We start from the raw sequence: 27762 nt of genomic DNA, 5'->3' as shown, positions 1-27762 counted from the left end.
AAACTATTGTGCTGCCTTTAATTAGTCACAGGGAAGACGCCTGATTAATGAAACTGATCTGACTTGGGGAATACAGTCTCCTTTGTGTTACGTCCCCCTTAAATCAATCTCCTGTTGTATCCTTCCAGCCCAACACTGAGCCTTGTTTTCTGGCCCCCTCCCATCACTTCCAAAATGAATGGCACAGATGTTGTTGGATAAGACATACCCCTTGGTCCCCTTCCCCTTACACTCAGCATGAGGTCTGAAACTTGTATTTGATCATTGTTTTGCCCCCCCTTCAGCTTCTCTCCCCAGGAGAAAAAAGGACCCAAGGAGGAGGGAGACTGGGATGCCAAGCGCCGCTAGAGTAAAAACAGGGGGGGAGTGGAGCTTGGGAATATGAAGAAAGCAAAGTGTACCGATCTCGAAACAACAAGTGGTGCGTAGAACAGGTCACATGCTGAATGTTTGTGGAGTACCACAGTGGGGAGCTCAGAGTGGGGTAGCAGGCGATGGGTGGTACAGCAGAGCTGCGGTGACAGGTTGGAGCGTTGCATCCAGGAAACGTCGGCTTGTCGAGTGAAGATGCGTGCCAGTGCATGGCTTCTTTGGGTGACCGTGTTCTACACCTGCGCGGAGTACTCACATCAGTGTAAATTCCAGGACATCTGTCCACCAAACACCGGATGGACGGGGAGGCCAAAGACCCGGGTGAAAGAGCATATTCGTCACAGTGTGGGACACCAGCACACGGCTCACAGAAACAGGCCACACCGCAGAAAAGGTGAGCTCGTAACTCACACAGCTGACATGCTGCAACCCTCTGCAGGACAACTGAGGGTTTTCATGCAAGGCTTGTATGTCTACATGATGAAGGGAGAGAAAACACAAGAATCGCAGACGGCTGTCATGTAGGAAATCATTTAAAAGTACACTAGATCTATCATTTCACTCTGACTTCACTTCCTCAATATTTAGTGTCATCCAGAGCTCAGTGTTATGTTGTGTGTGTAAAAGTCAAATATGTCGAATATATACAAAAGTATTTAAATAGAAACCTTCACTGCACACTTAATGAGTTAGATAAAAATGACAAAACACCTTGGGGACTACAGAAGGTGATGCAAACTTGTACTTTTTCCTACAAAAAAGTTGGACATTATACTGTATTGTGACTTGTGTTGGTTATTTTTTTTAAATCTTCCAAAGTTGGAAAAAGGGAAAAAATAATGAGAAGCCTTGTTTTGTAAAACATTTCTTCTTTATTTATTCATTTTTGTTGATTTCCTTTTAGAACGTAAAAAACTCATAAAGACTCAAAGCCATTAAGATGACCATAATCATCCTCTTATTACGCACAATATTTACTTTTATTATACTTCTGAATTATTCAACAGATTAGTTGTAATTGCAAACAAAGAACAAGCTTTCAAGCTTTCATTATTCAATCAGTCGCTATAAATAAATACATATCTTTGTATTCACTAGCTTAAAGCAATCATTCGGTTTTGCAGTGATTTGTTGAATCCTTTACAAAACTCAAAACAATTACATTAAGAATTGACTTCAAAGTCACAGTTTATCGCATTTCTCACACTAGCTCTGACATTCTTTTTTTTTCTTACCCCATCCCGCCCTCTTTTGCCTGTTTCCTTATACTTCTCCTGACCTTTTGATCAACAGAATGAAAAAGCGTCCCTTCCCTCGGCACAACTCGGCCTTCCACCATTCCCATGGGTGGTGTTTTAGCGGGGGACTCATCCTTCATCCCCTCTAAAGCTTTTGTGGCTGACTGAAAGCTGGCTGATGCCGAGGCCATCAAGCCCAAATTGTTGGATCAATATAAACATCCATCACTTAGCCCCGGGCCTTTCTGAGCCTCACAATGAACAGCTCACCACACAATGCTTTATTTATGTGTGCCATGAGAAGGAATGAACTAGTGGTAGTTCACTTATTTCTGGGTCATCCTCACTATGGAAACGTGGAAGTTACTCAGTGTCTCCACCACAGATACATTTCAGCTTGACTGCTTTACCTTTTAACCTCTATAGACATTATATGACGGGAAAAAGAGGCAGTTTAGATCAACTTATTTGGATTTAAGAGATCTTAGATGACTGTGATAAGCAAAGTAAAGTCTTTTAGGACTGGTAAAACACTATGAACTGTACTTAACCCTTAAACAGAGCCCTAACTTCGAGACAAACTGCCTGCTAACATGCTGAATAACTCTGTGGACAAGCTGCAGAGTGAGAGATGCACGATTTCCTTCAATTGTTAAAAAAAAAGAACAAGCAGGGAATTTCCTGCCTCGTAGCAGCGGTGACAGAGCTGCTGCCACAAAAACAAACTAAACAACAGTAAAGATTTTAAAGCAGCTAACGTTTGGCGAACAAAATCAAAACACCCGACTCGGCTATTTGAATTGACTTTTTATCAATTTAAAACAGAATGCTGTGAACCAGACCCGGTAATGGGATTTATGGTGAAAAGCATTGCTCTTTCATTGAGTTCAAAGGCAATTCTGTAAAGAAATAGTTTTAAGGTTTATGTGCACAAAAAGGGAGTAGACATCCAGTAGATTTTTCAAATGAAGGGAGGTGACTGGAATTGTCAAAAAAAAGGTTTAGTTCCCCCATAAAAAAAACATGAATACACACAGCTTTACAATAATATAATCCAATTTACACATGACTTTATATATAGTTACTAATACCATTTGTCCACCCTGTCCAGTACAGCTGTCAGTAAAGTTGTGAGCATTGGTTTAAGCTTTGTGGCTGAAGTCTTCTTGGTTAAATTTCTCCAACTTATTCACTTCAACCAACTGTGGGTTAAAGTGAATAAATGTCCGGCCCAGGGTGGCTGCTGCCAAACCCCCCTGGAAATTAGTTCAGTTCAAGTGCCAATGTTTTCACCTTGGACATCTTGTGAAGCAAACAAGTGATAGTGGAAGTGCAAGGGAGAAATTAACACAATTTCTTGTTATGAGAATATAAAGACACGGACATGACTAACTGCGGGTTTGAAGTTTGGTTAAAAAACTCATATATTTCCGGAAGTTTGCCGTCCTGCCGCCTCCAATTTAATATCTTGAGGTCTATTGCGAACAGTAAAAACAATCAAAATAAAACTTCTATCCAGTTGACAGTTCAATCCGACACAACCATATACAAAACATTACTAAAATAAAATAAAACTCTTTCATTAAGACTTACAATTAAGCGTTTATTAACTTATCTCTTTCGATGAATGCTTTTTATTTTGAAAAGTCATCCAGGCGGAAGAAGCCGCTGGTTGAGTTTTGTCACTTCACCTCCGCAGCGGTTAGTGCGGTCGGACCACCGGAGCGTTTGACGCTCAGACTTATTATGAAGTCAGAGATTTCCAAGAAAAGCTGGCACAAAATACCATCTCTCAAATAAATCATCTACATAAATGACATTCGTTCAGTTTAGGTGTAAACTTTCACCAAAGGAGCGCGCTAGCTTTAAAATATATATTTCTGACCGTTAACTTCGGTGCTGTTCATGATGAGCAAATGTGAGGTCTTCGGGGTATTCATGACGATGTTTGGACTTATTCTGTCTGGTAAGTATGAATAAGTTTTGGACTCGTTATTTATTGAATAATGACGACTGTTGTGAATGAATTGATGCCTAAAACAAATACGTTTATTGTCTTTAAGACAAACGTATTTGCTGATTCTCTCGAGGTGTTGAAAGGTCAACATCAGAATGATTGTGATTATGATAGAAACCATTAGTGTTGTCCCACATGAACAAGCTCACTCGATCATTTGCTTATTTCCTATAACCATAGCACGTGATTAATGCTCAATATTAAACGCTTTCCTCAGAGTAACTACATCCTCTTTGAGTGACAACTAACTCCTACTTAGGCTACATTGTTTTGTCTGGTCAACTCTTCAGAATCCAAAGATTGTCGCTATAAATGGCAGAAAGGATGAAAAAAATCCACCAAAGAATGAATAAATAAATGAACAAACTAAATAAATGAGTAGGTATCGTCTTGCATTCAGAGCACGATTTATTATCATTTTAATGCATATTCCTCCATCTGTGTGTTATCCTCGTAACTCATGACTGTTTGTGAGCTTTTGATCACATAAACAATATCAAGTAGAGATATTCATCAGGTATGTTGCCAATTCATTTCCCCTTCATCTCTATAATAATCAAATATCTAACATCGAAAGCACCCCAGCTCCTCTCTCCATGAACACTTTGCTTGATATGAGCTTTGAACCCGAGGTGTTTCATTAGATGACATCATGGGGTACAGCAGCTTGTGTTTAAGGGATCTGTGACACGTTCAACATCAAATCTTTGTTTTCTGCTGACCATTAGGGGTGGGTGGGTCATCCAAATGTAAACGGACTGTATTTATGAAGCGCTTTTTTAGTCTTGTTGACCACTCAAAGTGCCTTTACACTAGACTCGAGGCCAAATTCAAACTTACACACACACATTCGCCAAATTACAGGATACTTCCGACATATATCCAGGGGAAGCCAGTAATCGAATCGACGACCTTCCAACTTGTAGATGACTGGTCGTCCTCCTGAGCTACAGGCACCACGATACCAAGAAATGCCAGTGCGAGTGGAAAGAGCTCATGGGCACTGCATGTTATAATAACAGAATCTACTCCATTTTTGTGTACCTTTTTTATAGACGAGCAAGCTCTGCTTTCACAGACACTGGCGGCTCTCTGCAACAAACGTCAAGCAGTCGTCACCGTCACCGGGGCCATTTTCACGCAGTCAATTTCAAGACAGGACTCGATGGGCACTGGTACCCCGTGTGACAGTTAGGGCTCTCACTTTGCCCAAAGATCAAGTTAGAGGGAATCTGAGATAAACAATTCTACAAATGTTTTGGAAAGGTGGACCAGCGCCGGCTTGGCGTGTCTTTGTATTTATTTTTCCACTTCTTGTGGTAAAGGGCAAAACTAGGAGCTAGCTAAGGTGTGGCATCTAATATTAGCCAGTATTGCTCCGAACAAGAGGGCAGAGCTGGAGAGTGATCTTTGTTACCTCGTTTTGGGAAAAATATATCACCTTAGTATTGCATGAGAGAGGTTGATGGAGAGAGTGGGAGCCTGTTGAGCCAGCATCCAGCTGCTTTCAGTGGTTCTGTACTTTAAAACACTCCCACGCCGTTTCCATGTGGATAACCGCATCCATTTTTACATAAATAATACAACCAAACCTAATTTGTCTTTTATTTTTTTGCTTTTTTTTTGCTTGAAATGCTCTAAAACGTTAAACATCTCAGCACTGAGGTTAAATCCATCCATCCATCCATTTTCTGTACCGCTGAATTCGTCGGTCGGGTCGCAGGGGGGCTGGAGCCTATTGCAGCGGTCAATGGGCGAGAGGCGGGGTACACCCTGGACAGGCTGCCAGTCCATCAGAGGGCCATACAGAGACAAACCTGACAAACAACCATACACACGCTCACACTCTGAGGTTAAATCATTAGCTGTAATTTAAAGCTATTTATTGCTGTACAAAATTAATCCGGACCCAGAGGCCACCAGTTTAAGGAATATTTTCGGGAGATAAGTTTTCTATTTCAGTTCATTTCTGCTTCGCATGAAAATCTCCAGACTTTTGCTCGTCCTGAAGTCGGACATTTTGGAGCACTGCTTATTTGCAGTGAATTAGACTGAATGTCTTTTTTCATGTGTGAATGGCAACATGATTTTTTTTTAGTGAAAAAAAAAAAAGAAGTTCGGTGTCTTTTGTTCTGTTGCAGATGTGCTGTCATTGGGGGGGGGTTACAGGTTGCTTTTGTTTGAGTAGATGTTCCTGAGACCTTCCAGCTTCCTCTTGTGTCAGGAAGCTGATCACGGTCTTCCCGTTTCCTTCAATGTGGTCATCCTACTTCATGGGAAGTTCAAACAATGGCATTCCAGTGGAGCTGGCTGCAAATAGACATTGTTTGTTAGTGGCAGGGCTTAAACATGTATGCTGGGGCTGTTCTGTTGCGGAGTTGCGTGATCTCAGAGACGGTATGCATTGTCCTGGAAGCTGTTGTTTGGGTGTGGCTAATGTACCCTGATATATTTACGCTGGGAGCTCTCGTCCCACAAATGAATGGGCTCAAATTCTGACTGTACGACAAACTCTCACGACACGTGTTTCCTGTAGTTACAAACATTTAGTCCAAAAATGAGGGATTCGTGTGCTTGAGAGAGATGGTGTTAGAAAGAGAAAAAGTCTGGAACTGGAACTGGCGCCAATGTCCTGTCGTAATGATACGTATTTGTAACTAAACTCAACAGGTTCCTCTTTTACGTGAATTCAATTTGGCTCAGTAGTGTTTGTGAATCTTGCTTCAATTCTTGAATCTTGCAGACAGACGGGAATGATCACATTAACAAGGTTACAGACCTAAACAGGGACGTTTTGCCCAGTATTTTCTCTGCTATCAAATATACATTTGGATTCTCTTTAAGGTCCACGTCATCTTTATGTGCCCCTCAGGTTCCAGAGTTCAGGCAGATGAGACGCCACCACGTATAGTCCACCACCCCTCTGATGTCGTGGTAAAAGTTGGAAGCCCTGCTACACTCTCCTGCCGCGTGGACGGCACCCCGAAACCCACTATTGAGTGGCTGCACAATGGTCAGCCCCTGGAGACAGCCAAAGGAGATGGACAGTTCACACCCATGGTTTTGTCAGAGGGGAGCCTCTTCTTTCTGAGCGTGGGAGGCGGCAGGCGCAGCCAGTCGCACGAGGGCGTCTATGCCTGTGTTGCCCGGAACAGTGTCGGCGAGGCCGTCAGTCGCAATGCATCGCTGTTTATTGCAGGTAAGACGGAGGTATGCGGGGGTACTCCCCCAGAGGGTGATGCTGTGATTAACCCCTGATCTTATTCTCAGGAACCAGGAGGACCATCTTCCCACCAAAGACTTCAAAATCAAGCTCACATTCTGTAAACACGTCACCGAAGCTAATAAATTATCTTGCTCGCTTGTCCAGCGAAAACATGTTTTAAATTTTAATTCAGGGGCACACCACGTTTTAGAGGAATTCTAATATGACTGCCCCTTGATGGTCGACTATCCTTTAGATTACAATACAAATCTTAATTGTGGGGTGGGGGAGGTGTCATTACTTTGCTATGAACTTATTGCACATACTTCTATTTTGTGTCCTTGTCAGCTATTGTCTGGCTCCTTTTCACTGAATTAGCTGCAGCGTGCCCGTATGATCATTACGTAATGCACCAACAGGAAAACCTTATAGGTGCAGAAAAACCATCCCCGTTAACCTGCCCCAACGTAAAGACATTATTGTTTGTTAGAGTGGCGGGTTCCACAATGCCGGCTTAATATGCGTAAGCACACGTGAGGTGGTTGTTACCACCTCCCTTTGGCAGATCTGAGGTGTATCAGCAGCAGATCAACTTTGACCCCCGCGTTCCACCTCTGTACTTTCACGGCACAAAGCAACAACGGTGCATCAGTTCCGACTCTAACAGTCACATGTGGAAGAGACTTCTTCTCCGGGTCTGTGTTTGAAGCTGAGAAGGACTGTCTGACACACACTGTCATTAACGCTCGTTCAAAACGTTGCTCACTCTTCGGTAATGACTTAAAAAATGTTTACGTACGATCATTTGGAAAGTATGTGACTGAAAAAAATCTGATGTATTTGGGGGACTAAATGAAAGTGTTGCAAACAGCCAAAATTCGTAGGGAAAAAAAATATAACTGCGATAAAAGTGCAACAAAACAGCCAACTGTTTGTTTTAAGTGTCAATCCAAAAATTTGCACCCCTAAAGTTGAACGATTAGCTAATTTTCACCATCTTCAGCAACTCAAAACTACCAGACAGCAAAAATGAGTGATTTCGAAAGCAAAGATAACAATATGCCTAATTTGCTTTAGGAAGATATCCAACAAGTCTGATACAACGTCTGGACTCAGCTGATCGGTGGGCAGGACACGCATGGCAGCTGCTGTGCACACAGTAATCTGAACTGCAACGTAATTTACGAGGTTTAAGTTGTTTTAGATGTTGAAAATGCCCCTGCTCTCAGTCGCAGGTGCTCTGACCGCTGCCCACTGCAGATAAGGTACTAACTACTCATAAGTACTTCACACAACCCCACTCCAAATAGAGCCGGACCGTTCCTTTGATCTAGGACTCCACGGGCATAGACTGTAGGGATACATTCATCTTATACCCAGAAGTGCTCGCTCTATTCCTAGCAATGGGCTCTTGAGGTGATCGTTGGCTCTTTCAGCCATCAATTCAGTGGTTCATTGTACTCACGATGTCACAGTTTTGCAGATCTAACACGAAATTAACTAAAACGCAATGTGCGGGTATGCACTTGTGAACGAAATGAAACCAAAAAAAAGTAGGATGCACAACAAAAAGTAGTGACTTTCCCATTTTGTTTGACTTGAAACTGGCTGATGGTTAGACAGGCGCTGAAATAGAAATGTTTGTCCCCAGTTGTTTTAAGTGCATTCGTTGCTACTGATCTGACCGTACGCTGATTGATTCACCTGTTACTCTGTGTCTGTGCAGCGTTACAGGAGGAGTTCAGCGAGCAGCCCGGTGATGTGGAGGTGGCAGAGGGGCAGGTTGCCGTCTTAAACTGTGTTCCCCCGATGGGACACCCGGAACCTAATGTCCTCTGGAGGAAGGATGGCTTGCCCATCAACAACTCTGACCACCACTACACTGTAAGCCATTTTTCTCTCTTATGGAGACCTTATTGAACCCTTTAAGACTTGTACATGTGACATTCAATATGTCTCCTGTTTGAATAAGCACCTAAATAACAGGGATGTGTTATAAAGTAAGGCCAGTAATGTGCTTTTCGGAACTGCTGCACTCCTAATTCTTACTCTCCTCCTCTGGCTTCACAGAAGGAAATGTACGTTTTCCTTGATAAAAACCAACATCTCTTCCTTGTCAGGCTTGACCCATTCCTGCTCTCATCAAGGATGTTAGCGATGTCCTTGCCACCTCATGAAATACCAAGTTTGCATAGCTCACAGTTTGCAATCGCAACGTTTTTGTCATCCATTTTAAAATACCTCCACGCCGCAGACATTCGCACCCCCAGCTTCAAGCTGCTGCCGTGTTCTGCTTCGCAAAGTGACGTCATGACGTCATAAATATATAGATGTAGGCTATACTGTATATCCGATCTCTGATCGGGATGAAACGTCCGATTCCGATCGAGTAAGATCACGTGATCGGATCGGGACATCCCTACTAAATAATGATCAAGTGAATTGGATGCGTCTTCCTGTACCCACTGCCATTAATGCCACGAACCTGACGAACCCCAAGTATAACTGTGTATAACCCAACTGTTTTACCCCTCTTGTATGTCTTGTGTTTTTTGCTGCAGGAGCTGAGGGGGAAGCTTATCATCGATCCTACAGTGAAGAACCACTCGGGGGCTTACGTTTGTGTGGCCAGGAACATCGTGGGGGTGAGAGAGAGCAGGGCGGCTCGGCTCTCTGTGCTGGGTGAGACAATCCAGAAAATACTTCTTACTGTTTTAACAAGATGCGCCACCATACTGATGTTTTTGTTTCATCACCCAAACAAGATTCCCCTCGACATACAAAACAACTCCCTGGTGTCATACAGATACATTCGTATTCTTCCTTTTCCCCCCAGCCAAGCCCGTGTTGGTGCTGAAGCCAGAAAATGTTTCAGTCAGAATAGGCGAGTCTGCCGAGTTCTACTGCCAAGCTAAAGGTGACCCTCCACCAGCGGTGGTCTGGACCAGAGAGCTGGGGCCGCTGCCCAATGGCAGGTAGAGTGCGGCCTATGCCGGATTAGTGTTTGTTCATTAATTATATGTCTGCTTTGAGATTGCTGTTGTTGGAAGACTGCTGGAATTACAACCCAAGGTCAGCTGAAGTCATGGATGTATGGAAGGCATGTTACGATATGAATGGATGAAAAAACAAACCTGGACCTGGACTTTTATTTAATTACACCCAGTATAACCTGAGATGTTAAAAACATCATTTAATGTGTTAGTATACATCAATTTATGCATTTCAGGCCTGCAACACCTTCAAAGAAAAGTTTGGACAGTTAAGCTTTTACCTCTTTGTTGCCACTGCTTCTCACAACACTTAAAAGCCCTTCTGGGGTTCAGCAAACAGACCGATGACGTGTTTCAGGCGTTATTTTGGCTCCTGCTCCGACATTCTCCGTTGGGTACGGGTCAGGACTGCAGGAAGGCCAGTATAATACGTAGCCGTACCCTTTTCCTCACTTAGCATGCCTTTGTAATGTGTGCAGAACATCAATAATAGAAATCAAAAGGGACTTTTTCCAGCTCATCTGGTAATTTGATTCAAACATTTCAGACTCTACTCACAGCTTCAAAAATAAAATAAAAATGTTTTGTTCTGCACAAGTAACATTGTAACCAGCATGAAGTTTGGCTATCAATCAATCAATCAATCAGCGATTTGATTGATTTTCCCATCAGAGATGCTTCCAACTCATGTATCAGTGATCACGGCTGTATTCGGTTTCGATCGATTCGGTCTGATTTGTATTTCTATACCGACATATTTGCTGTTGATGGTTTCCTCAGATTTAAAAACACTTGTCAGCCTATCAGGTGATGCAGTTTTAGATCGTTTCATCTGTAATTGATAAGGCGTGGGGGTTTATTGTCTGCTGTGGTATTCTAAATGTGTACAGGTATCTTGTAAACCCAGACCAGACTCTCCAGATCCATTATGTGACAGCGCAGGACGCAGGGAAATACACATGCACAGCCGTAAATGATGCTGGCGCAGTCACTGCCAGCGCACAACTTCTAGTTGAAGGTGAGATCATGCAAACATGTGTTTTTGAATTTTGCAGCAAATGTTATTAAAAGTTTTCCTTGGGAATTATTTTTGATTAAATGTAGCAACACTTTGCTCTTGTTATTTATCTGGGCCTGTGAGTATCAAGCATCTGAGAATCACTCCTTGGAATTCTGATGAAGTGGGACTTAACTCAGCAGCAATTTACGGGGGGAGGGTGGGGGTGGGGGGGGGGGGCATCACAGATACTCCATATGGTCAGGGTTGCCAACTCTCACGCATCTGCCGTGACACTCACTCTTTCAGACTTAGTGTCACGCTCTCACACTAAACAAAGAAATCTCACGCTAGATCATTTTTTCTTTCTGTGTTAATTTTTTTCACTCTCGTTCTATAATTTCCAAATGCTTAAACTCATGATTGGACCACAGCAGTGTCTAATCCCTCTCTGATTGTTGATTCGCTGGAAACGGCTTGTCATTACGTCAGTCGGTACGTCAGTCGGTACGTTAGTCGGTACGTCAGTGACGTCGGTCTGCCAAGGCGAAATCTGATTGGTAACGCAGCGCTGTCTCACTACAGCAATGTAGTGTTATTCGATTCAAGTGAATTTAGGATTTGCCATGTCTAACTAGTCACCCTAAAATCGACTAGAATGAAAGAAATTGCATTTAATAAATGCAAAATTTTCTAGAGGAAGGCCCCACACTCTGCACTATTGCATATTCATAAAATGTATACATGTATCTACATCATATCTACACAGATATATATATATATATATATATATATCCGTACTGTGGAACAACTTCTGAGATGCGGGTCGTGAACCGACCCGCTGAAATCTCACTCCAAGGTTTTTGGAAAAGTTGGCAACCCTGGTATATGGTGTAGGCTGTCTGACCAGGTTTATCACAAGAGCCTTTCTGCAACACTGATTTCCCACATACTGTGGTAACTCCTTAAGAACGAGTTGACATCATATCTGTAGCAGGCAAAGACAGACAGCGCTGCTGTAAAGAGTATTGATTTCTTTAAAAGCGACTGAGCTCAATTGGTTGGTAACAGAAATGGCTCGTAGAAACCACATACTTACAGAACAATGCACAAGTCTTGAGCCACATGTTTCCAAGAAAATGGAAAATAGATTGATTGAAAAAGATGCAACATTAAATGGAAATATAGTATATTAGGTAAAAATAGAGTTTATACAATTTTATCAAGCCTGAAAGTGAATATTTGTTCTGAGCAGCTTTATTCTCCAACACACCCTGAACCCTCTTAGACCAGCTTTCTGTCATTTCTTTAAGCAGTCTTCAGGAATAGTTCTCCAGGCTTCTTGAAGGACATCCCAAAGATCTTCTTTGGATGTCGGCTGCCTTTTGTTCCGTTCTCCATCAGGATGATGCCACACTGCTTCAATAGTGTTGAGGTCCGGGCTCTGGGGAGGATTCATCCCTCCATCAGACCTGTTGCCACTGATTTTCAGTCCACTTCTTGCATCATTTGGCATAGCTCAGCCTTTTCTCCCTGTTTCCCTTCCTTAAGAATGGTTTCTTGACAGCCATTCTTCCATGGAGCCCATTTCTGATGAGGCTTGGGCCAACAGTAGATGGATCAGCTGAAGGTCCAGATGCATCTCTCAGGTCCTGTGTCAGGTCTTTCCTGGATTTCTTCCTCTTTCTTAAGGACATTCCTTTCAGATACTGTTCATCTGCAGTAGGCTAGGTAGTTTTTTTAGGCCTGACACTTCTTTTTTTGTCCTCCTCTTGTCCAGTTTCCTCAAATGTTTTAAGGACACACTGCACACCATGCTGAGATATGAGACAAGTTTTGAGCTAACAGCTCTTTGGGAATCACCTTGTTTGAACACAAATTTTGTCTGTGAAACTGTGTTGTGGCCCTGTGATGGACAGTTGAACTGTCCAGATTGGGAAATACCTCTCACCCAATAAGATTAAGACATGTTTTAGACTCAAGTAAAGAAATGGGAAGAAATGATGTCTTTTTTTTTACATGCTGCTCATTATAAAGTCTCAAAAAATGCAAGTTTTTAGCTCAGTGAAAATAAGTGAAAATCTTGCAAATGTCCAAAGAAAAACTTAAAAAGATCTTCGGAAAAACTATTACTTAAGACTACAAAGTTGCATCATTTTTAAATGAATGTGAAGTATGAATTAAAATAACCTTTGTATTTTCAGTGGCTCCCAGCACTGAACAGAAAGACCTCCACAAAGAACTGTCAGCCTTACGAGTGGCTCTGGAGAATGTCACCATCGTGGCCACCGGGTCAAATGTATCCCTAGTGCAGTGGAAAGTATGGGAACACTGTTTCAGAGCATTTCAGAGAGTGAAGGAACATATGAGGTGTCTGATCCCCGTTGGGTTGTCTCTGTTATCAGCTTCAGTCCTTCCCATCCCAGCCGCATTACCTTGATGGGTTTGAGGTTCTCTATCGCTCTCTGCTGCCTGCCAGCTCAGATTGGGCAGCTAAGAGGGTAACACTGCCCGGTTTCCAGGCTCAGGTGGGCCCCCTAAAGAGAGGCTACAAGTACGAGTTCAAAGTTCGTCCCTATGGCAGCAATTTGTACGGAAGAGAGAGCAACACAAGGCATCTCAGAGTCCCTGAGACAGGTGAGAATGGATTAGGTTTTTCTTTTTAAAACATGTTCTAATTCATTTTAACATACAGAAGAGCCATTTTTAGGGGATAATGGTAATCTCTCCTCATACAGTGCCTAGTGCCCCTCCACTGGCCGTGTCCATAACAGTAAACCATGACCAGAATAACACCATCCATTTGAACTGGGAGCCTCCTCCTCATGAAACCCACAATGGTGTCATACAGGGGTACCAGGTAATCACTGTTAAACAGGACTACAGTCAACACTCGAACATTTCATGGGAAGCATGGAACTTTCCTTTTTGTTGTAATTTATGATCAAACACAAGGTTCCTCTCCTGCTATCCAGCTATTAGCTGCCTTAAAATTGCCACACCTCTGAACAGAAACTGCTGATTTACAGTAGAGCTTCAAAGCATGAATAACTTCAGTATTTGATAAAAGCATGAATGACCCTTGTGGCTCTTAAAGATGCAGATCTTTCCTCCAGGTGTGGTGTGTGAACTCTGAGGAGCAGCAGTACCAAAACTGGACGGTAGACAGTGGTCAACACAGCCTTGATATCTCTACTCTGAAACCAGGGAAACAGTATTGGATCACCATGGCAGCAGTGAACGGAGCTGGAGTGGGCATGCTGAGTGACCCTCATGGATTTGTTATCAGTGAGAAAAGCAGACGTCCACCTATGAGCACGTATAAAATGCAGTTTGTATGTGATATAACGACATTGTCTGTTTCTGGTTCGTTACACAGACCCACAGTTAGGCAGCCACCCCGAGTCAAACAGCCAAAGGCGGGATTTGTCTCATGTGCTGAAACTGCTTCAGGACCCAGTGCTGATTGGTAGCATTGGCGCCCTCCTGTGGTGTATTCTCATGGTGGCAGCTGTCTACCTCTTCAAACGCCACGGCAGAACAGGCCACCTGTTACCAAGACATGGCAAGGCTAAAGGTGTGCTAACAGACTGCTAATATATTCACCACATTAAAAGATCCTTTGTGTTGGCTACATCTGCAGCACTAATGTGATTTATTTATGTCTCAAGAACATAACAGCCGTTATTTAGAGTTTTCTGATATTTCTCTTTTCCGTAGGGCTGCGCAGACTAGCCAATGAAGATCTTATCATAAAACACAGGTAAAGTGGGATAAAATTGGGGGGGGCACTACCTCTAGCATCTAAATGTGATATCTTGAACTTTCAAAGTTTTAACTGTACAAACAAAACTAAAAACTGAGGGGGGATTAAGCTGTCTGGCGACTTTAAGTCACTTAAAGGAACATAAATGCTCTAAATGAAAGAGACTTAAATACATTTTAGTGAACTTGCCTATTATTTAAAAAAAATTTGTCACCTTAAATGGTTTCTTTTCCCTCGATTTTCCTTTGTCTCCAGGATGGCAGCTCCAGATTCTCCATGGATCTCTGGTAGCTGGAGACCTGCCTTCAGTCAGAAGTACCAGGACTTATGGGCCCAGGGTCAGAGACATCCCGGGATCAGGAGCACCAGTGAGTATTCACTGTGAAACGACACGGATGAAAAGAAGTCTAAATAAACTATTTCAGACCGAATCGGGTAACTAACACTTCACCAAGTCTGTCGAGATCACGAATCAGTGTTACCAGGCTCTGATGGGTACGTCTGACGGCTTGAATTATGTCTGCTGAGGTGACTTGTTTGGTTTTCTTGTGGCTGGTGTTAAAGCTGCTGTTAAACTGCAGTAAGGAGCTGTTTAAATGCCTCACATGGTTTCTTTGTGATGTTGAACAATCATTTTATTTATCACAGTTAATGTTTTTTATATGAACCTTAAAGTTTAGCTACTGTTCAATCCACCTGCTGATCATCAGCTCTTTAGAAGTCTCTGTGTGAGAAATGTGAGTCCCACATTTATACAGGATCATGGAAACACACGTGCATCAGCGTCAGAAGTGTGATGAGCTTGTGACCGATCAAAAAGGGAGTAAAACTTTAAGCCAGTCATTAGTTATACTTTTCATTCACCAACATTTGTGTGACAACACACACAAACACAAAATTCACCGTCTTTGGCAAATTATTACATAACTAGATGTTGAAGAAAATACTCTCATGGAATTCAAGCAGCAACATGGATTCTGAAAGAAAGAAAGAAAACTGAACCTGCCTTGATAAACAAAAACACGACCATCGCAGTAAATCAAAACCATTACACATGGAGGAGGTCGAGTGACGGGAGGAGCTGCAGGAGCAAAAGCCTGACCCTCAGAGAGACAGTAGCACACTACAGAATGCAATGTTCACACTGTACATTTGTGCATATGCAGACAGCTGTGAATGGGAGGGCGCTCCATTCTCTGGAGTTTGAGTCTTGCATGGTTTCGCCTTGATTAAGCGATGCAGTTAGCCATCCCTAAAAAGGTGAAACCCAAATCCACCTTGAAGACCAGAGAAGGTCTGGGGCCTTTATACCGAAAGAGGCCACAGCCACAAAATCTACACTGAGATGACAATAGACCACTGTACAGTACACTATCAGATCATGCTGGGACTACACAATGGGTTATTAAGTCTGAACAACTTGTTGAGCCCATGAAGCTGTTGTGCTGTGGCCATTGAAGCAACATATTCTGAAAAACAGCCACGTTTATCAGAGATTCAACCTTTCATTTGAAATATCAGGCTGATATTATCAACAGCAATTGTGACACACGGTAACCCTAAATTTGAAGAAAAAAAAATGTACCTTTGAACTTGCTTGTCACTTCAGACTGTGCTACGGATGATATTAATATTACTTGAAAATGTCACTCCTGTTCTTGGAGATGTTTCATCGACTCTGGCATGTTCAGTGCCGTCCACCATGTTTGTTGCTGGTGATTTCCTTGCATCCTTTGTGTAACCAGTTTGTCACGGGCATTTTTGTTTCTTTTGCTGACACCTTTCTTTTGAGAGACAGAAACGGATGAATTGGAGTTTAGTACTTCCTGGTTATACTGGAAAAAATCTAAGTCTTATCAAGTATATTTGTCTCATTTCTAGTCAAAATATCTCATTACACTTAATATGAGACACAACTGCCTAACAAGTACTATTTCAGCCAGATATAGGGACTTGTTTGAAGACAGTACATCTGGAATATCTTGTTAATTGAAAAAGTCTTGAAAACAAATTGTTTTGAGTCGGATTTCATATGAAACAAGCTTTTTTTTTTACATTTGAAGAGGTTTTTAAGCTAATTTAAAGATAACTTTTATCTCAAATGTCCCAAATATCACATCTTATTTCAAGAAATCTTGACAATCCGATTTTCACATGGCAGATTTTTTTGCTTATTTCAAGCAAAAACGTCTTGTATTTGTTGTTTTTCTTACTTATTTTTGGAGGGGCATTTTTTTCCAGTGTACTGCTCTCTGATAATCTGTGGAAACACAACCTGGAGTCTTGATCAACTTGCGTAAAACTACAGGTGTAAACTTTAAGGTCACCTACATTTTGCATTTTGTCCCATCTTCAGGCTGAAGTCACATGTGTTTCAAAGCTCATTACCGACGTTATGCTGCAATGTGTTTAAATTTGAATCCTTCATGTTTCATCAGGCCTCCCAGTTTCATCCAAGAAGGTCAGCAGCTCTGTGGATTCTGCTGTGCCCATAGTGACTGACAGCTGCGGTGTATATGGTACTTTTTATGTGGACCTTATGGGGAACGGTCTGAAGACCTTCAACAGTCCTGCACGCTGCCCTAAAATGCCTCATGGTTTACCCTATCAGCAAGGAGCCGAGACCATTCAGATATTCACTCAGTCTGCCTCCAAGTCCTCGTCCCTCAGCAGCCAGGAGGCTCTGCCATGGAAACAGGTCATACGTCCTCAGCCAAAGATGGGCGTTCTGAGGGAATCCTGGGAGAAGAACCACAAGAAAGGTGAATAGTAGTGGATGGTGGGAATGTGATGCTGATAGCCTTTCTCTCCTTTCCTTCATACTGAGAGCTCATGATCCATTACCACTGGACCAGCTGATTTTTCCCTTTTCTCCCACAGAGTTACATGCAGTGAACAGCGTTCCTGTACTATCATCCAGGAACCAGACTTGTTCCTCCAGTGAATACAAGCAGAGACTCAGTCACATACCAGCAGGCCGGAACGGTACATCAGAATATGTTTCGTAATTACCCTCCATCCCCTCTCCCACCAGTGACTTTAAAGTGGCGCATACATGTGATTATTATGTGACTGAATCGGTTCGACTCGTTTGTCCAGGAGGACATCCTGACTGTGGTAAAGCTGCTGGTTGTTCTCGTCTGCTGCAGTACTCTGCGTCACTGCACTTTCTGGACATGCTGCCTCCACCGCCGCCGTTACCCACAGTGGACGCCACAGACGGACACAGCCTCTCCTCAGATGAAGGGTAAGACAAAGACACGCACTGTAGCTCCGACTCCCGGTAAGAAGGTGAAAAAGAAGCGTTGCCCTGAGAAAACCATGATAAAACCCCACAATTCATGACTCAGAAGAAACAACGACTTAGCTGAATGTTTTACGAAGTTTTATCACTGACTCACGTTCGGCAGCGGACCAAATTTTTAGCGGAACATCGGCTTGTTAATCCGCATGTCGTGAACCAGCCACCGTGGAACTGTTCACCAGCTTTCACTGACACGGGGGAAAAAAATGCAGTTTAAACTTTGCAGGAATGACAGTGGAGGTCGAGCATCAGGGTCAGTAATCCACTCCAGCGCGATGGACCTATTTGTTTATCTTTGTCGTTTCTCTTCAGAAGGTCCATTACTTCTTTTCCCTTCCTAATCTCCTCCTTTCTCCAATAAACTTAACAGTTTAGAACAGGAGGTATCCAGGCAGGCAACAACAAAAGCAATGTGACCGTGAGCCCAAGTGATCTATTCATCTGTAGCCTGTGGTCGAATTCTTTCTCTTGGGAGGGTCAATAAATGCTGCTTCTTGGCTCTCTGAACAGATAAATTGAGCATCGAACTTCCTCCCACACCACTACCTCCCCCCTTTTCTTTTTTTACCGAAGGTGAAAAATTCATAGCTGTTAACAATAAACATCATCTGGGTGCTGAGACGCTTGATCACACTTAATTTCAACTTACAGCCCTTTTATTATTAGTTTGTTAACACTTTCAGTACTTTTACTTTATTATTTTTTATGACTTCTACCCTTGTGAACACTTCCCTGAATAAATGATAAATGGCAGACACAGTGTTGCAGATGATGACACATGGTTTTCATACGACACCTGTTTTGGTTAAAGATGAAGAGGAGGGCTGACCGTTTTGTTGCTTTTCACCAAATGTAGACATTTTTAAATCCAGGTTAAAAACATTTCTGTTCTCATGTGTCTTTGCATGAAATCTGCACAATATCTTTTAATTTATCTAGACTGTTGCTTGTTTTTAAATTCATTTAAATTATTTTATTTGTTTCTTTTTATATTATTTTATGTATTTTTAATGCTTCTTCCACTCCCTGCTTCAATGCTTTTATTTTATGTAAAATAATTAAATTTTTGAAAATTTTGTACATGAAATGTGCTATACAAATAAATTTGATTTGATTTGATTTAAATGGTGCAAAAGGAATCGTTGCGCTCTGGCCCTCCTTTATTCTGTAAAAGCTTTCATTCCTTCAGCTGAGAGGCACCTGTTTCAGCTGCATTCTGCCAGAAGATGCTCAGTTTGCCGTTTTAATCAAGTCAGCTTCAAATGAATCAAATGACTTTTTAAACGAATCACTCGTTGATTCAATTCAATGGTAAACACCTTTGGATTGTCAAAACAAGCGGTTTGGATAATAATGACGTGAGCGTGCACCCTGTGTGCGGATTAGCAATCACTGGCATTTCTCTGGGGACGAAGAAGAAAAAGATGGACCGGCTTTTTAAAATGAAACCTTCCCTTTTCTAGACTGAGTTCAGTCTCAATTTCACGTTTGAGCCACCGCACTAAATAACGACGAGGAAAAAACATGCTTGGACAAATATATGACAAGGAGAACTTGTTCAAATGTAAATGAAGTAATAAACTAGCTTACAGAAATGCAAAATGCAACTGGTGCTTTAGCATGTGACGAACTGTTGGCTACAGAATATCAGTATATCTGATCGCAATCGTCCCGTTTTTTTTCACAACATTCGGTACTCTCAGCCAGCAGAGTACAGGTGCTCAGCATTTAGCCATAAAGCTAATTCGCATTTTAATCTTCTTACTTTTGAGACATTGTTTTACATTAGAGGAAAAGCAGTGATGTGGAATAAAGAAAACAGACACCTCTGCTATCTCATGAGTGCATGTCTACGTGGAGTTTAGCTTTACTACATGTTTCTGTATTTCTAAATCACCCCCCAAAGAAAAGGGTGTCGAATTATTAACAGAATGTGTCAAAAGTAAACTTCCACCACAGTAGTCAGACAGTAAATGTAGTATTTAGACTGTAAATGGGCAGAAACAATAAGCAGCCGATTGCCTCTCAGTCCCAACGATGCTCCCAGCCGTTGTTTGACTAATTTCATCATCTAACTTTAAAGAGACTTAAAAGAAATTGTTTTTTTTTATCATTTATAAAGAAATTGACTAACTAACCATGTATATATTTTACATGTGTGTCTTTTGCATTTTGCTCAGTTCCAGTCGTTCCACAAAGCTGACAGAGGACCTGGGCTCTCTCCAGTCGGTCTGTGCTGCAGCCCAACATGGACAACCAGGACCCACCAACAGCAGCCCTTCCTACAGCCACCTGTCCACTGCGTCATACTCCATGTCACTGAATAATGAACAGAGTGGAACGCTGACATCACAAGAAGCCACTGAGTACCTGGAGCTGAGTCCCAAACCAGAGAGATTCAGGTAAAGACCTGCTGGACATCTTAGTTCCTGTTAATCCTCATAATGTTTCCCTGTCAGTTTGTCTCTACAGACATGCACCGTCTGTGGTTACCTGACCCCTCCACCCCTCACTGTCTGCAGCATCCTGCCAGAGCAGCGTCCCTCCCTGACCCACCACTTTGCTCCCACCCTGGGCACCATCTGTGAGCCAATCCGCTCCACTCAAGTGCCAGGTGACACCGCCATCACCGATACCGAGCTTCTCCCCGTTAGTCTGCGTCACGCCCGCCTTCAGAGCTCACCATCGTCCTGCTACAGCGAATGGGACAGCTCACTGTGGAACACCTGGAGCTCCGTCACGGACAGCAACCTGGACAGCGCCCGCACCAGTCTCATCAGCTCAGTGGACAGCTGCTACACCACTGACAGCGCCACCTTTGCCCGTCTGTTGGCTGCGGCAGCAGAGACCATGAGTGGAGCTTCTTTGTCAGGTAAGAAGAGGCCAAACTCGGTTTTAGATGGTAGCTTTATATATTATATTATATATTATTTGGACTTGAGACTTGAGTTTGGACTTGAGTTATGAATGACAACAGATTTATTCAGACTCTGAGTATCCACACCTGAAATGACTTTCAGAACGTCAGTTCAGATGCGCAGCCAAAAGCAGCAGCTGCTGCTGCTCTGCTGCCAATCGAAGGTGAGGAAAGGAAGAGCTCTTTGATGGACTTTTGGTCATCATTACTCTTACCACCAGTTGGACTTTTTAAAATGAAAAAGAAATTTGTCATAAAGAGACGGATTATATCGTAAATGGTATCGTCTGAATTGTATATCTCCGTTTTCTTTGCCATCCTGAGCAGGAAACGATGAGGGAAAAAAATGGATTTGTGCCAGCAGATTTGCTCCACAGTGAATGTTACGAGGAGTTTTCTCATCACCGTTCTCAGTCGCAAAGTCATCCGTCACACACACGAGGAACATTTTTTTTTCCCCCTTTCTGTGATTAGGCTCCGGGATGAAATGATCCCCACTGTGTGTATGACTCAGCACACACTCAAAACCCAACGTGTAGAAGCTGGAAACAACGGCCACTGATGAGAAGGCAGGATGAGAAAAAAAAGCATCTGTGTACCGAGACACAGACCGAGTTTCCTAGAGGAAAGCAAACCTGGATTACACACATTCTAAGAGCGTTTAAGAGCTCTAACAATTATTTTAAGGAGAAGTTCTCAATAAGAAGTCTTTGAAAATATGACATTTTTATAGATTATGATTCCCTGTGAAGACTGATGAGCAAATCTATAGCTAGACATTAATAGACATTTTATACCCCAAAGATCAACGTCCTCAAAACATCTTTTAGATATCTTTAGAAGCCTCCGTGATTTGTACTTTCTTTGCACCAGTATCCACATGTAAAGCACTGAATACTGTCATGGTTACAAATCGGAGCTCCGTCAGAAGCTTTTATTGCTTCAAAGTCTTCAACATGGGAATCTGGACAAGTTGAGTGTTTAATGGAGGCGTGCAGTGGTTGCAGTCACAGTTTTGATTCAAATTGTTTTTAAGATGCAGTTATTCAGTTGATTAAAAAAGGCAAAGCTCAACATAATGTGTCTGAGATTGGTCCTGCGAAGGTTGGAAAATCACTGTTGTTCTTTCAGATGATCCAAAAAAAAAAAAGGGCGCTCACAGAGATCACTCTCCACCAAAGCTAATTCTGTATTTCATAGTTTTATCTCATGATGTCCCCTTTAGCACTTTTCCTTTGCCTGTTTTCCAACAATGGCGATTATTTAACTTCCTTTGAGGAGCTAAAGAGCATGAAGTTTGTCTGATAGACGGTTTGGTTTAAGCTTAAAACACAACCCAAACCTAAACAACTGTGTGCCTCTCTCAATCTTAATGGTAATGCAACCCCATACAAAGTCTATACATCATCTCCATTTCGAAATATCAAATTTAACTGTTTATAAACCACAAGACAATTGTCATTGAGAACTCCAGTGGATATCCTCAGTCACATGTTCAGATGGTCTGGTCCTTTTGTGTTTATAATGTTCCTCCACTAGATGGCGCCCTTCGGCCATGATCCCTTCTGACAGCATGCTGCAGCCCTGGAGGCAGACTGACTGAAGTTTTCAGACCTCTTACGATTTTGATGTTTCAGATCCTAATGCACTGAAAGAAAGATGCATGGACTGTGTAGCAGTGTGTTCTCGCATGTGTGTGCACACTGAAGAAGGACTGAGTTTCCCTGCTTGTGTTCATGGATGCGTGTACATGTATCTGCTACTTAGAGAGACTAAAACATTCAGTCTAATACCTGATGGCAAACCAGGCGATTACTCGGGGCCTTTCAGCAAATTGAAGCTCCAGATGAGTAATCCTCTCCCTCTTCGTCACCTCATCCGTCACTCTCCTCCCTCCCTCCCTCCCTCCGCAGGCATCATCAAGATTCATTCCATTTGCCAAACTCTCACTTTTAGCGGTTGTCTGCCTCGGTTGTTTTTCCACACATAAAGCCGTGCAGAGTGCAACCCCCCCCTCCCAAGTGTTTTTTCTGCAGTGGATAGTGTACTCTCACATTAACATTTAATGCTGCGAGTCCATAGTCTTGGATTAGATGAAGCTACACTAGCCTCTGAATGATCCTGAACTGTGACAGTTTTTCAGATTATTTGAACAATCACAGAATAAAGATTGACGTTTCTTTCTCTCATCATTCTTATTGTTTCCTTTTCAGCACAGGAACAGTTAGTAGTACAGAACGTCTCCATACAAACACTCTGGCCTGGATAGAAACTGGAGCTCTGTAGCTTCAAGCCTTCAGCTCAGAATAATTTGTGATTATTCCAGATGAGCTACATTTTCTAAGATCTTTTAAATTAGTGCATATCAGCAGATTCCAATTATGAATTGGCTCTGTAATCTTGATTTAGCGCCAAAAGCAGCACCTTTAAAAAGGTTTTTTCACCCTTTAACCCTTTCACATTGCCAGAAATAACATGTTTACCCCAGGTGGTCTGGGAGCTACAATGTACTCAGAAACAGTCCAAGAGCTTCCACTACTTTCAGCGGACGAGCCTGTAACTGTGTGATGGAGGGATGGCATTATACCGCTCCCTGTGAGCAGGTCAATCACGAGTGGGCTGCGAGGCCTGTGCTCATACACGTGTATGCACATAAATCACACAACATGGACAAAGGTATCTATAGCTCTATGGCATGCACGATCTCTGCATTTTTACAAAGCAGAATCAGACACCGTCATCGCAGCTAAGATTTGGCTTTTTCCGTCTTTCAAATGAAAACAATCCGCTTCGAACACACTGAATAAGGACTTTTGCGTTTGTATTTCAGGTGTAAAGTTTAGATCGTTTCTCAAGCCAGTCCGTCAACAGCTCACAAAGTCATAACCTGTTAAAAAACGAAGCGCATCAAACACTGCTTTTACGCTCAGAGGTCTGTTGCGTGCTGATACATTTTTATGAAAATGCAGGGTGGAATAAACGATTAGCACGTGGACACATTCACTCTCTACAATGAGACCAACAAGCAGATGGAGGGTCCTGAATCAAACACCGTGCAGTGGAGGGCAGAGCTGGAAAAATGTTAAACGGGGAGCTGCAGATCAAACAGTCACAGAGGCTCTGTGCGTGCACCTACCCGGCAACGATTTACACACCAACATTAAGCAATAACTGCATCTCGTTTTACCAATGTTAATGTGTATTTGTCAAAAGGAATCACGTTTGATGGGCCTCTACATTTCCAGCACAAGGAACCCAAATACCTCATTATCTCAGAGTTGGGGAAGATTCCCTCGTGCTCCCTTTAATTTTCACGTTAAGTATTCTCACATTGTGAAAGATGAATGTAGTGCGCCACGCTCTAAGATTTGAAGGAGCCATCTTGGTGCACTGTCCATGTGATGGTTCTGCCTCTGATAAGCACAGCCTTCCGTGATAATTAGACTAGTTTATTATTTTTGACCCACACAGTGTGGGACTAAAAGTGAGTGGCCAGCTCTGTTTCAGATGGCAATAGAAATCAATCTCGACACGTTTTGTCCTCGAGCTTCCATGTGAAATAGTAAAGTCAATATACGTTTGTTTCTGTCAGGAGACGAGAGCTGGGACCACTCTAGCAGCATCTACTGCATCATCCTTACTGAGAATTAGTGCGTGCACCCAGGTGTTGTTTTCCTGTTGACGCAGAGCTGTTTCAGAGTGGATAAAAACCTGTCTACTGCAGAGTCATTGACACAGGATGAATACAGATTAAACATTTTCACACTGCACTCAAAAAACACGTTAGTGGAGGTTTTTTGGGTTTTTTTGGACAGTGTAAATAGGACTTTATATTTTTTTTTTCAGAGCAAATGCAACTGCTCCTCTGAACTCTCAAAATGTTTACTTATTCTTTTCTAAAAGCAAAGGAAAAAAAGGTCTGTTTTAATCCCCCCTCCACCCCCACTCTCAGCACCCATGTGTTACTGAAATGCTTATCTAAACACTGTCTTCTGTGTTTAGACTTCTCACCGCCGGCCTCCCCCCTCAGCGCCCTTTACCCGTCATTCCGCGCAGACGGTGACCCGTTTGGGGAGCTGGAGCCCGCTCCTGTCTGGGACTGGAGCATGGCCTGGATGGAGGACATGGAGGCCCAGTACAGAGTCCACTATCCCGGCAGAAACAGCAAACCCTTTGACACCTAAAGGATCCGCTAAGACAGTGACAGAAACAACACAGCTGAACTTTAAGAGCTCCAGAAAGACTTAAAAAAAAACACCAGCGGAGGAGACTGACCAAGGTTTACTTTCTGAAAAATGTTGTTATCTGATTCAGGGATAGAAAATCTCCCAGGACTGGTTTCGAAATGTAACACCTCAGCAAGTAGATGCACATACATCAGATGCTTTTTGTAATATTCTTTACCTCAGGGCAGTCCAGCTTCTATTTTGCATCCTTGAAATAACTTCCAGAGAGGTGAAGTTTCTTTTTTTTTATTAAAAAAAGAGGATAATGAGATGGCTCCGGCGGGAAGCTCTCACCCAGTGTGTTTTGAAAAAGGCCGGAAACACACCGAGACACTAAGTCAGGAGGCGAGCAGTCATTAGGCAGATGAAAGCTAGTTCTGGAGAACAACGTCTGTTCTTTTCATGCATTTGTTGCAGGATTTCATTTAGACGGAGGTCCTACCGAACCGAGCGTAGTGTTGTGGTTTTGTATCGATCAGATTTAATATATATTTAATTCATTTTGAAACACATCGAAACACTTTGGTTTTCTGTCCCGTTTCCTTCTGTGTTTCTGTTTACATGCTGGCAATTCTTAAAGATATCACAAGATTATTGTGTCCACTTTTTAATGTGTTGCATTATTCTGTAGTACACCTTTGCGAATATAGCAGAAAATATATATCTGAAAAGCTTTTACCTTTAAATAACTGTTTTTTTTTTTAAGTATTTGAAATCAATATTTTGAGTGGCTTGATCTTTGTTTTTTGTTTATTTTACTAACTTTAGCAGAATTTAACATTTTGTACTCTTTACAGCACGTTCTATTGTTTGAAATAAAATCATTGTATTCAATGAAATCTCTCAGGACTTGCTATGCTGTGATCAGTGGTTCAAAGAAAATAAGAGAACATTTGCAGAGTCTCATTAAAGAACACTGCGCCGAGTCTTCTGGGTTACATTATGCAGGAGGAAGTGAAGTATCTCTTTATTACAGACCATCCCTCTGTGGCCTGAGTTGAATCGACCCCTGCAGTTTTTAATAGCTAAGCAAAGCAGGAAGGTGATGTTTAGAACTCATCTATTTGGCAAGATTAACCGAGACAAACATAACTGCTGCACCTGATAATGGCGTCTAATTACAAACGCGCTGAAGAGAATAATGAGAGTTTCATCCGTTCGTGTGCAGACCGACACAGGAAAAGGGTGAGCTCCGACTTTGTCGCCCTCACATTTGATGTTTCGTCGTTTAAAGGGGGATTACAGCATGTGTTCACACTTCAGACTCGACGTTTCAGTCAAAGATCGGCTTAGTTGCGTATTACAGAAAGGAAGCTGTGAGGTCAGGCTCCGACTCCTGCTCTCAATCTGATTAATGATTTCTTCTGCAGCGGTTTGTTGTGCTCCAGCAAAGTGCAACACACTTATTTTCTTTTTTATTTCAAGTAATCCACGTCTTGTATTTGGGCTGCTGGAGTCAAATGAGACTGTGAATGTGGAGAACTAAGATGTGCTTTGCTGTCTGTTTGATGAAGAAGCTGCATGGGAGGGGCCTCACAAGGATCTGAATTTATGTGTGGAATATCTAAAGTACTAGTCTTTAGTTGCTGAAGCTGAAAAATAATTGGGAGGATAACAGAGGGCTAATGTTTTTTGTGCATAATTACACAAGAAAGTTTGATTTCTTAGTGTTTTTAGCCTGCTTGTCTACAGTTACTGTTTAGCATACCTGGTCAGACAAGGCTTAAAACGTTAATAAGTAAAACATAACTGGCCTTGGAGCACAACATTTAGGCTTCCATCAGTGCTATATGTCTCTGCTCTGAGAGTACTTGATCATTTCTGTGTTTATGTGTGTGCTGGACTGCCAAAGGGATTATCCTTCATCTGTCTTCTTTACTGAAGGCCATATGTTTTCCACATGAAGCCCCCAGCTCACACTCACTCACAGAGCAGACCACACACTGCAGCAGCTCACACACAGGAGAAATAAATCACGCACTACTGTATATCTGCTTGTCTTTTTAACACACACACACACACACACACACACACACACGAGCACACAGAACAAGGAACATTACCCTTGGGATTTCTGCGTCACAGACTTTGGTCTTTGCCAAAATACCAGCTTTATATAGTGTGTCCACAACCCAGTGACCCATATTAGACACGGCCTGAAACCATACACACACTGTTCACACACGCGAATAGACACACATGTACATTAACAGCAATCCCTTCTTTTCTTCTGCTTTTCTTACAAAACACAATTATCACTCCAAGACCAGAGGTAGATAGGTACAGTCATATGAAAAAGAAAGTACTCCCTCTTTCTCTTCTAAGTTTTTTTTTGTATCATTTTATTGAGATGATAAGTTGCAATCAAGGGCTGCTGATTAATGCACTGATTAATTGATCATCAGTAAGTGTGAGCAGCTCTATAAAAGCAGAAGTTTTGTCAGTTTGTTTGTCTGGAGCATTCAGGTGTGTGTTAACACCATGTCAAGGAGGAAAGACATCAGCAGTGATCTTAGAGAAGCAATTGTTGCTGCCCATCAATCTGAGAAGGTTTTTAAAGGCCATTTCCAAACTGTTTGGAGTCCATCATTCTACAGAGAGAAAGATTATTCACATGTGGAAAACACATCAAGACAGCTGCCAATCTTCCCAGGAGTGGATGTCCCAGCAAGTTCACCCCAAGTTCAGACTGTGCAATGCTCAGATAAACTTTAAAAAAAGATTTCA

General features: G+C 42.3%; 1 protein-coding gene across 1 annotated transcript; it reads left to right on the top strand.

The window, feature by feature from the left end:
• Positions 1-3330: 3330 nt before the first annotated feature.
• On the top strand, positions 3331-25824 carry robo4 (roundabout, axon guidance receptor, homolog 4 (Drosophila)). Its single transcript, XM_075487215.1, has 19 exons — positions 3331-3576; positions 6500-6826; positions 8559-8716; positions 9394-9514; positions 9669-9807; positions 10716-10843; positions 13027-13142; positions 13228-13459; positions 13561-13682; positions 13939-14110; positions 14202-14399; positions 14543-14585; positions 14844-14956; positions 17027-17350; positions 17469-17573; positions 17688-17835; positions 20073-20294; positions 20415-20764; positions 24812-25824. The coding sequence occupies exons 1-19, from the start codon at positions 3516-3518 to the stop codon at positions 24991-24993; spliced, it is 3261 nt and encodes a 1086-aa protein (XP_075343330.1). The 5' UTR covers positions 3331-3515; the 3' UTR covers positions 24994-25824.
• The last annotated feature ends 1938 nt before the right edge of the window (positions 25825-27762 follow it).

The sequence above is a fragment of the Odontesthes bonariensis genome, chromosome 16, assembly GCF_027942865.1.
Source record: "Odontesthes bonariensis isolate fOdoBon6 chromosome 16, fOdoBon6.hap1, whole genome shotgun sequence".
NCBI classification, from domain to species: domain Eukaryota; kingdom Metazoa; phylum Chordata; class Actinopteri; order Atheriniformes; family Atherinopsidae; genus Odontesthes; species Odontesthes bonariensis.
Note: the sequence above shows the minus strand (reverse complement) of the source record. Positions and strands in the feature narration are given on the sequence as shown.

Excerpts from the sequence above, each read along its gene's own strand:
- robo4 (XM_075487215.1), top strand. The coding sequence starts at position 3,516 with ATGATGAGCAAATGTGAGGTCTTCGGGGTATTCATGACGATGTTTGGA. Across the intron at positions 14,111-14,201 it reads CCCTCATGGATTTGTTATCA|ACCCACAGTTAGGCAGCCAC; the intron begins GTGAGAAAAGCA and ends TTCGTTACACAG. Across the intron at positions 14,400-14,542 it reads AAGACATGGCAAGGCTAAAG|GGCTGCGCAGACTAGCCAAT; the intron begins GTGTGCTAACAG and ends TCTTTTCCGTAG.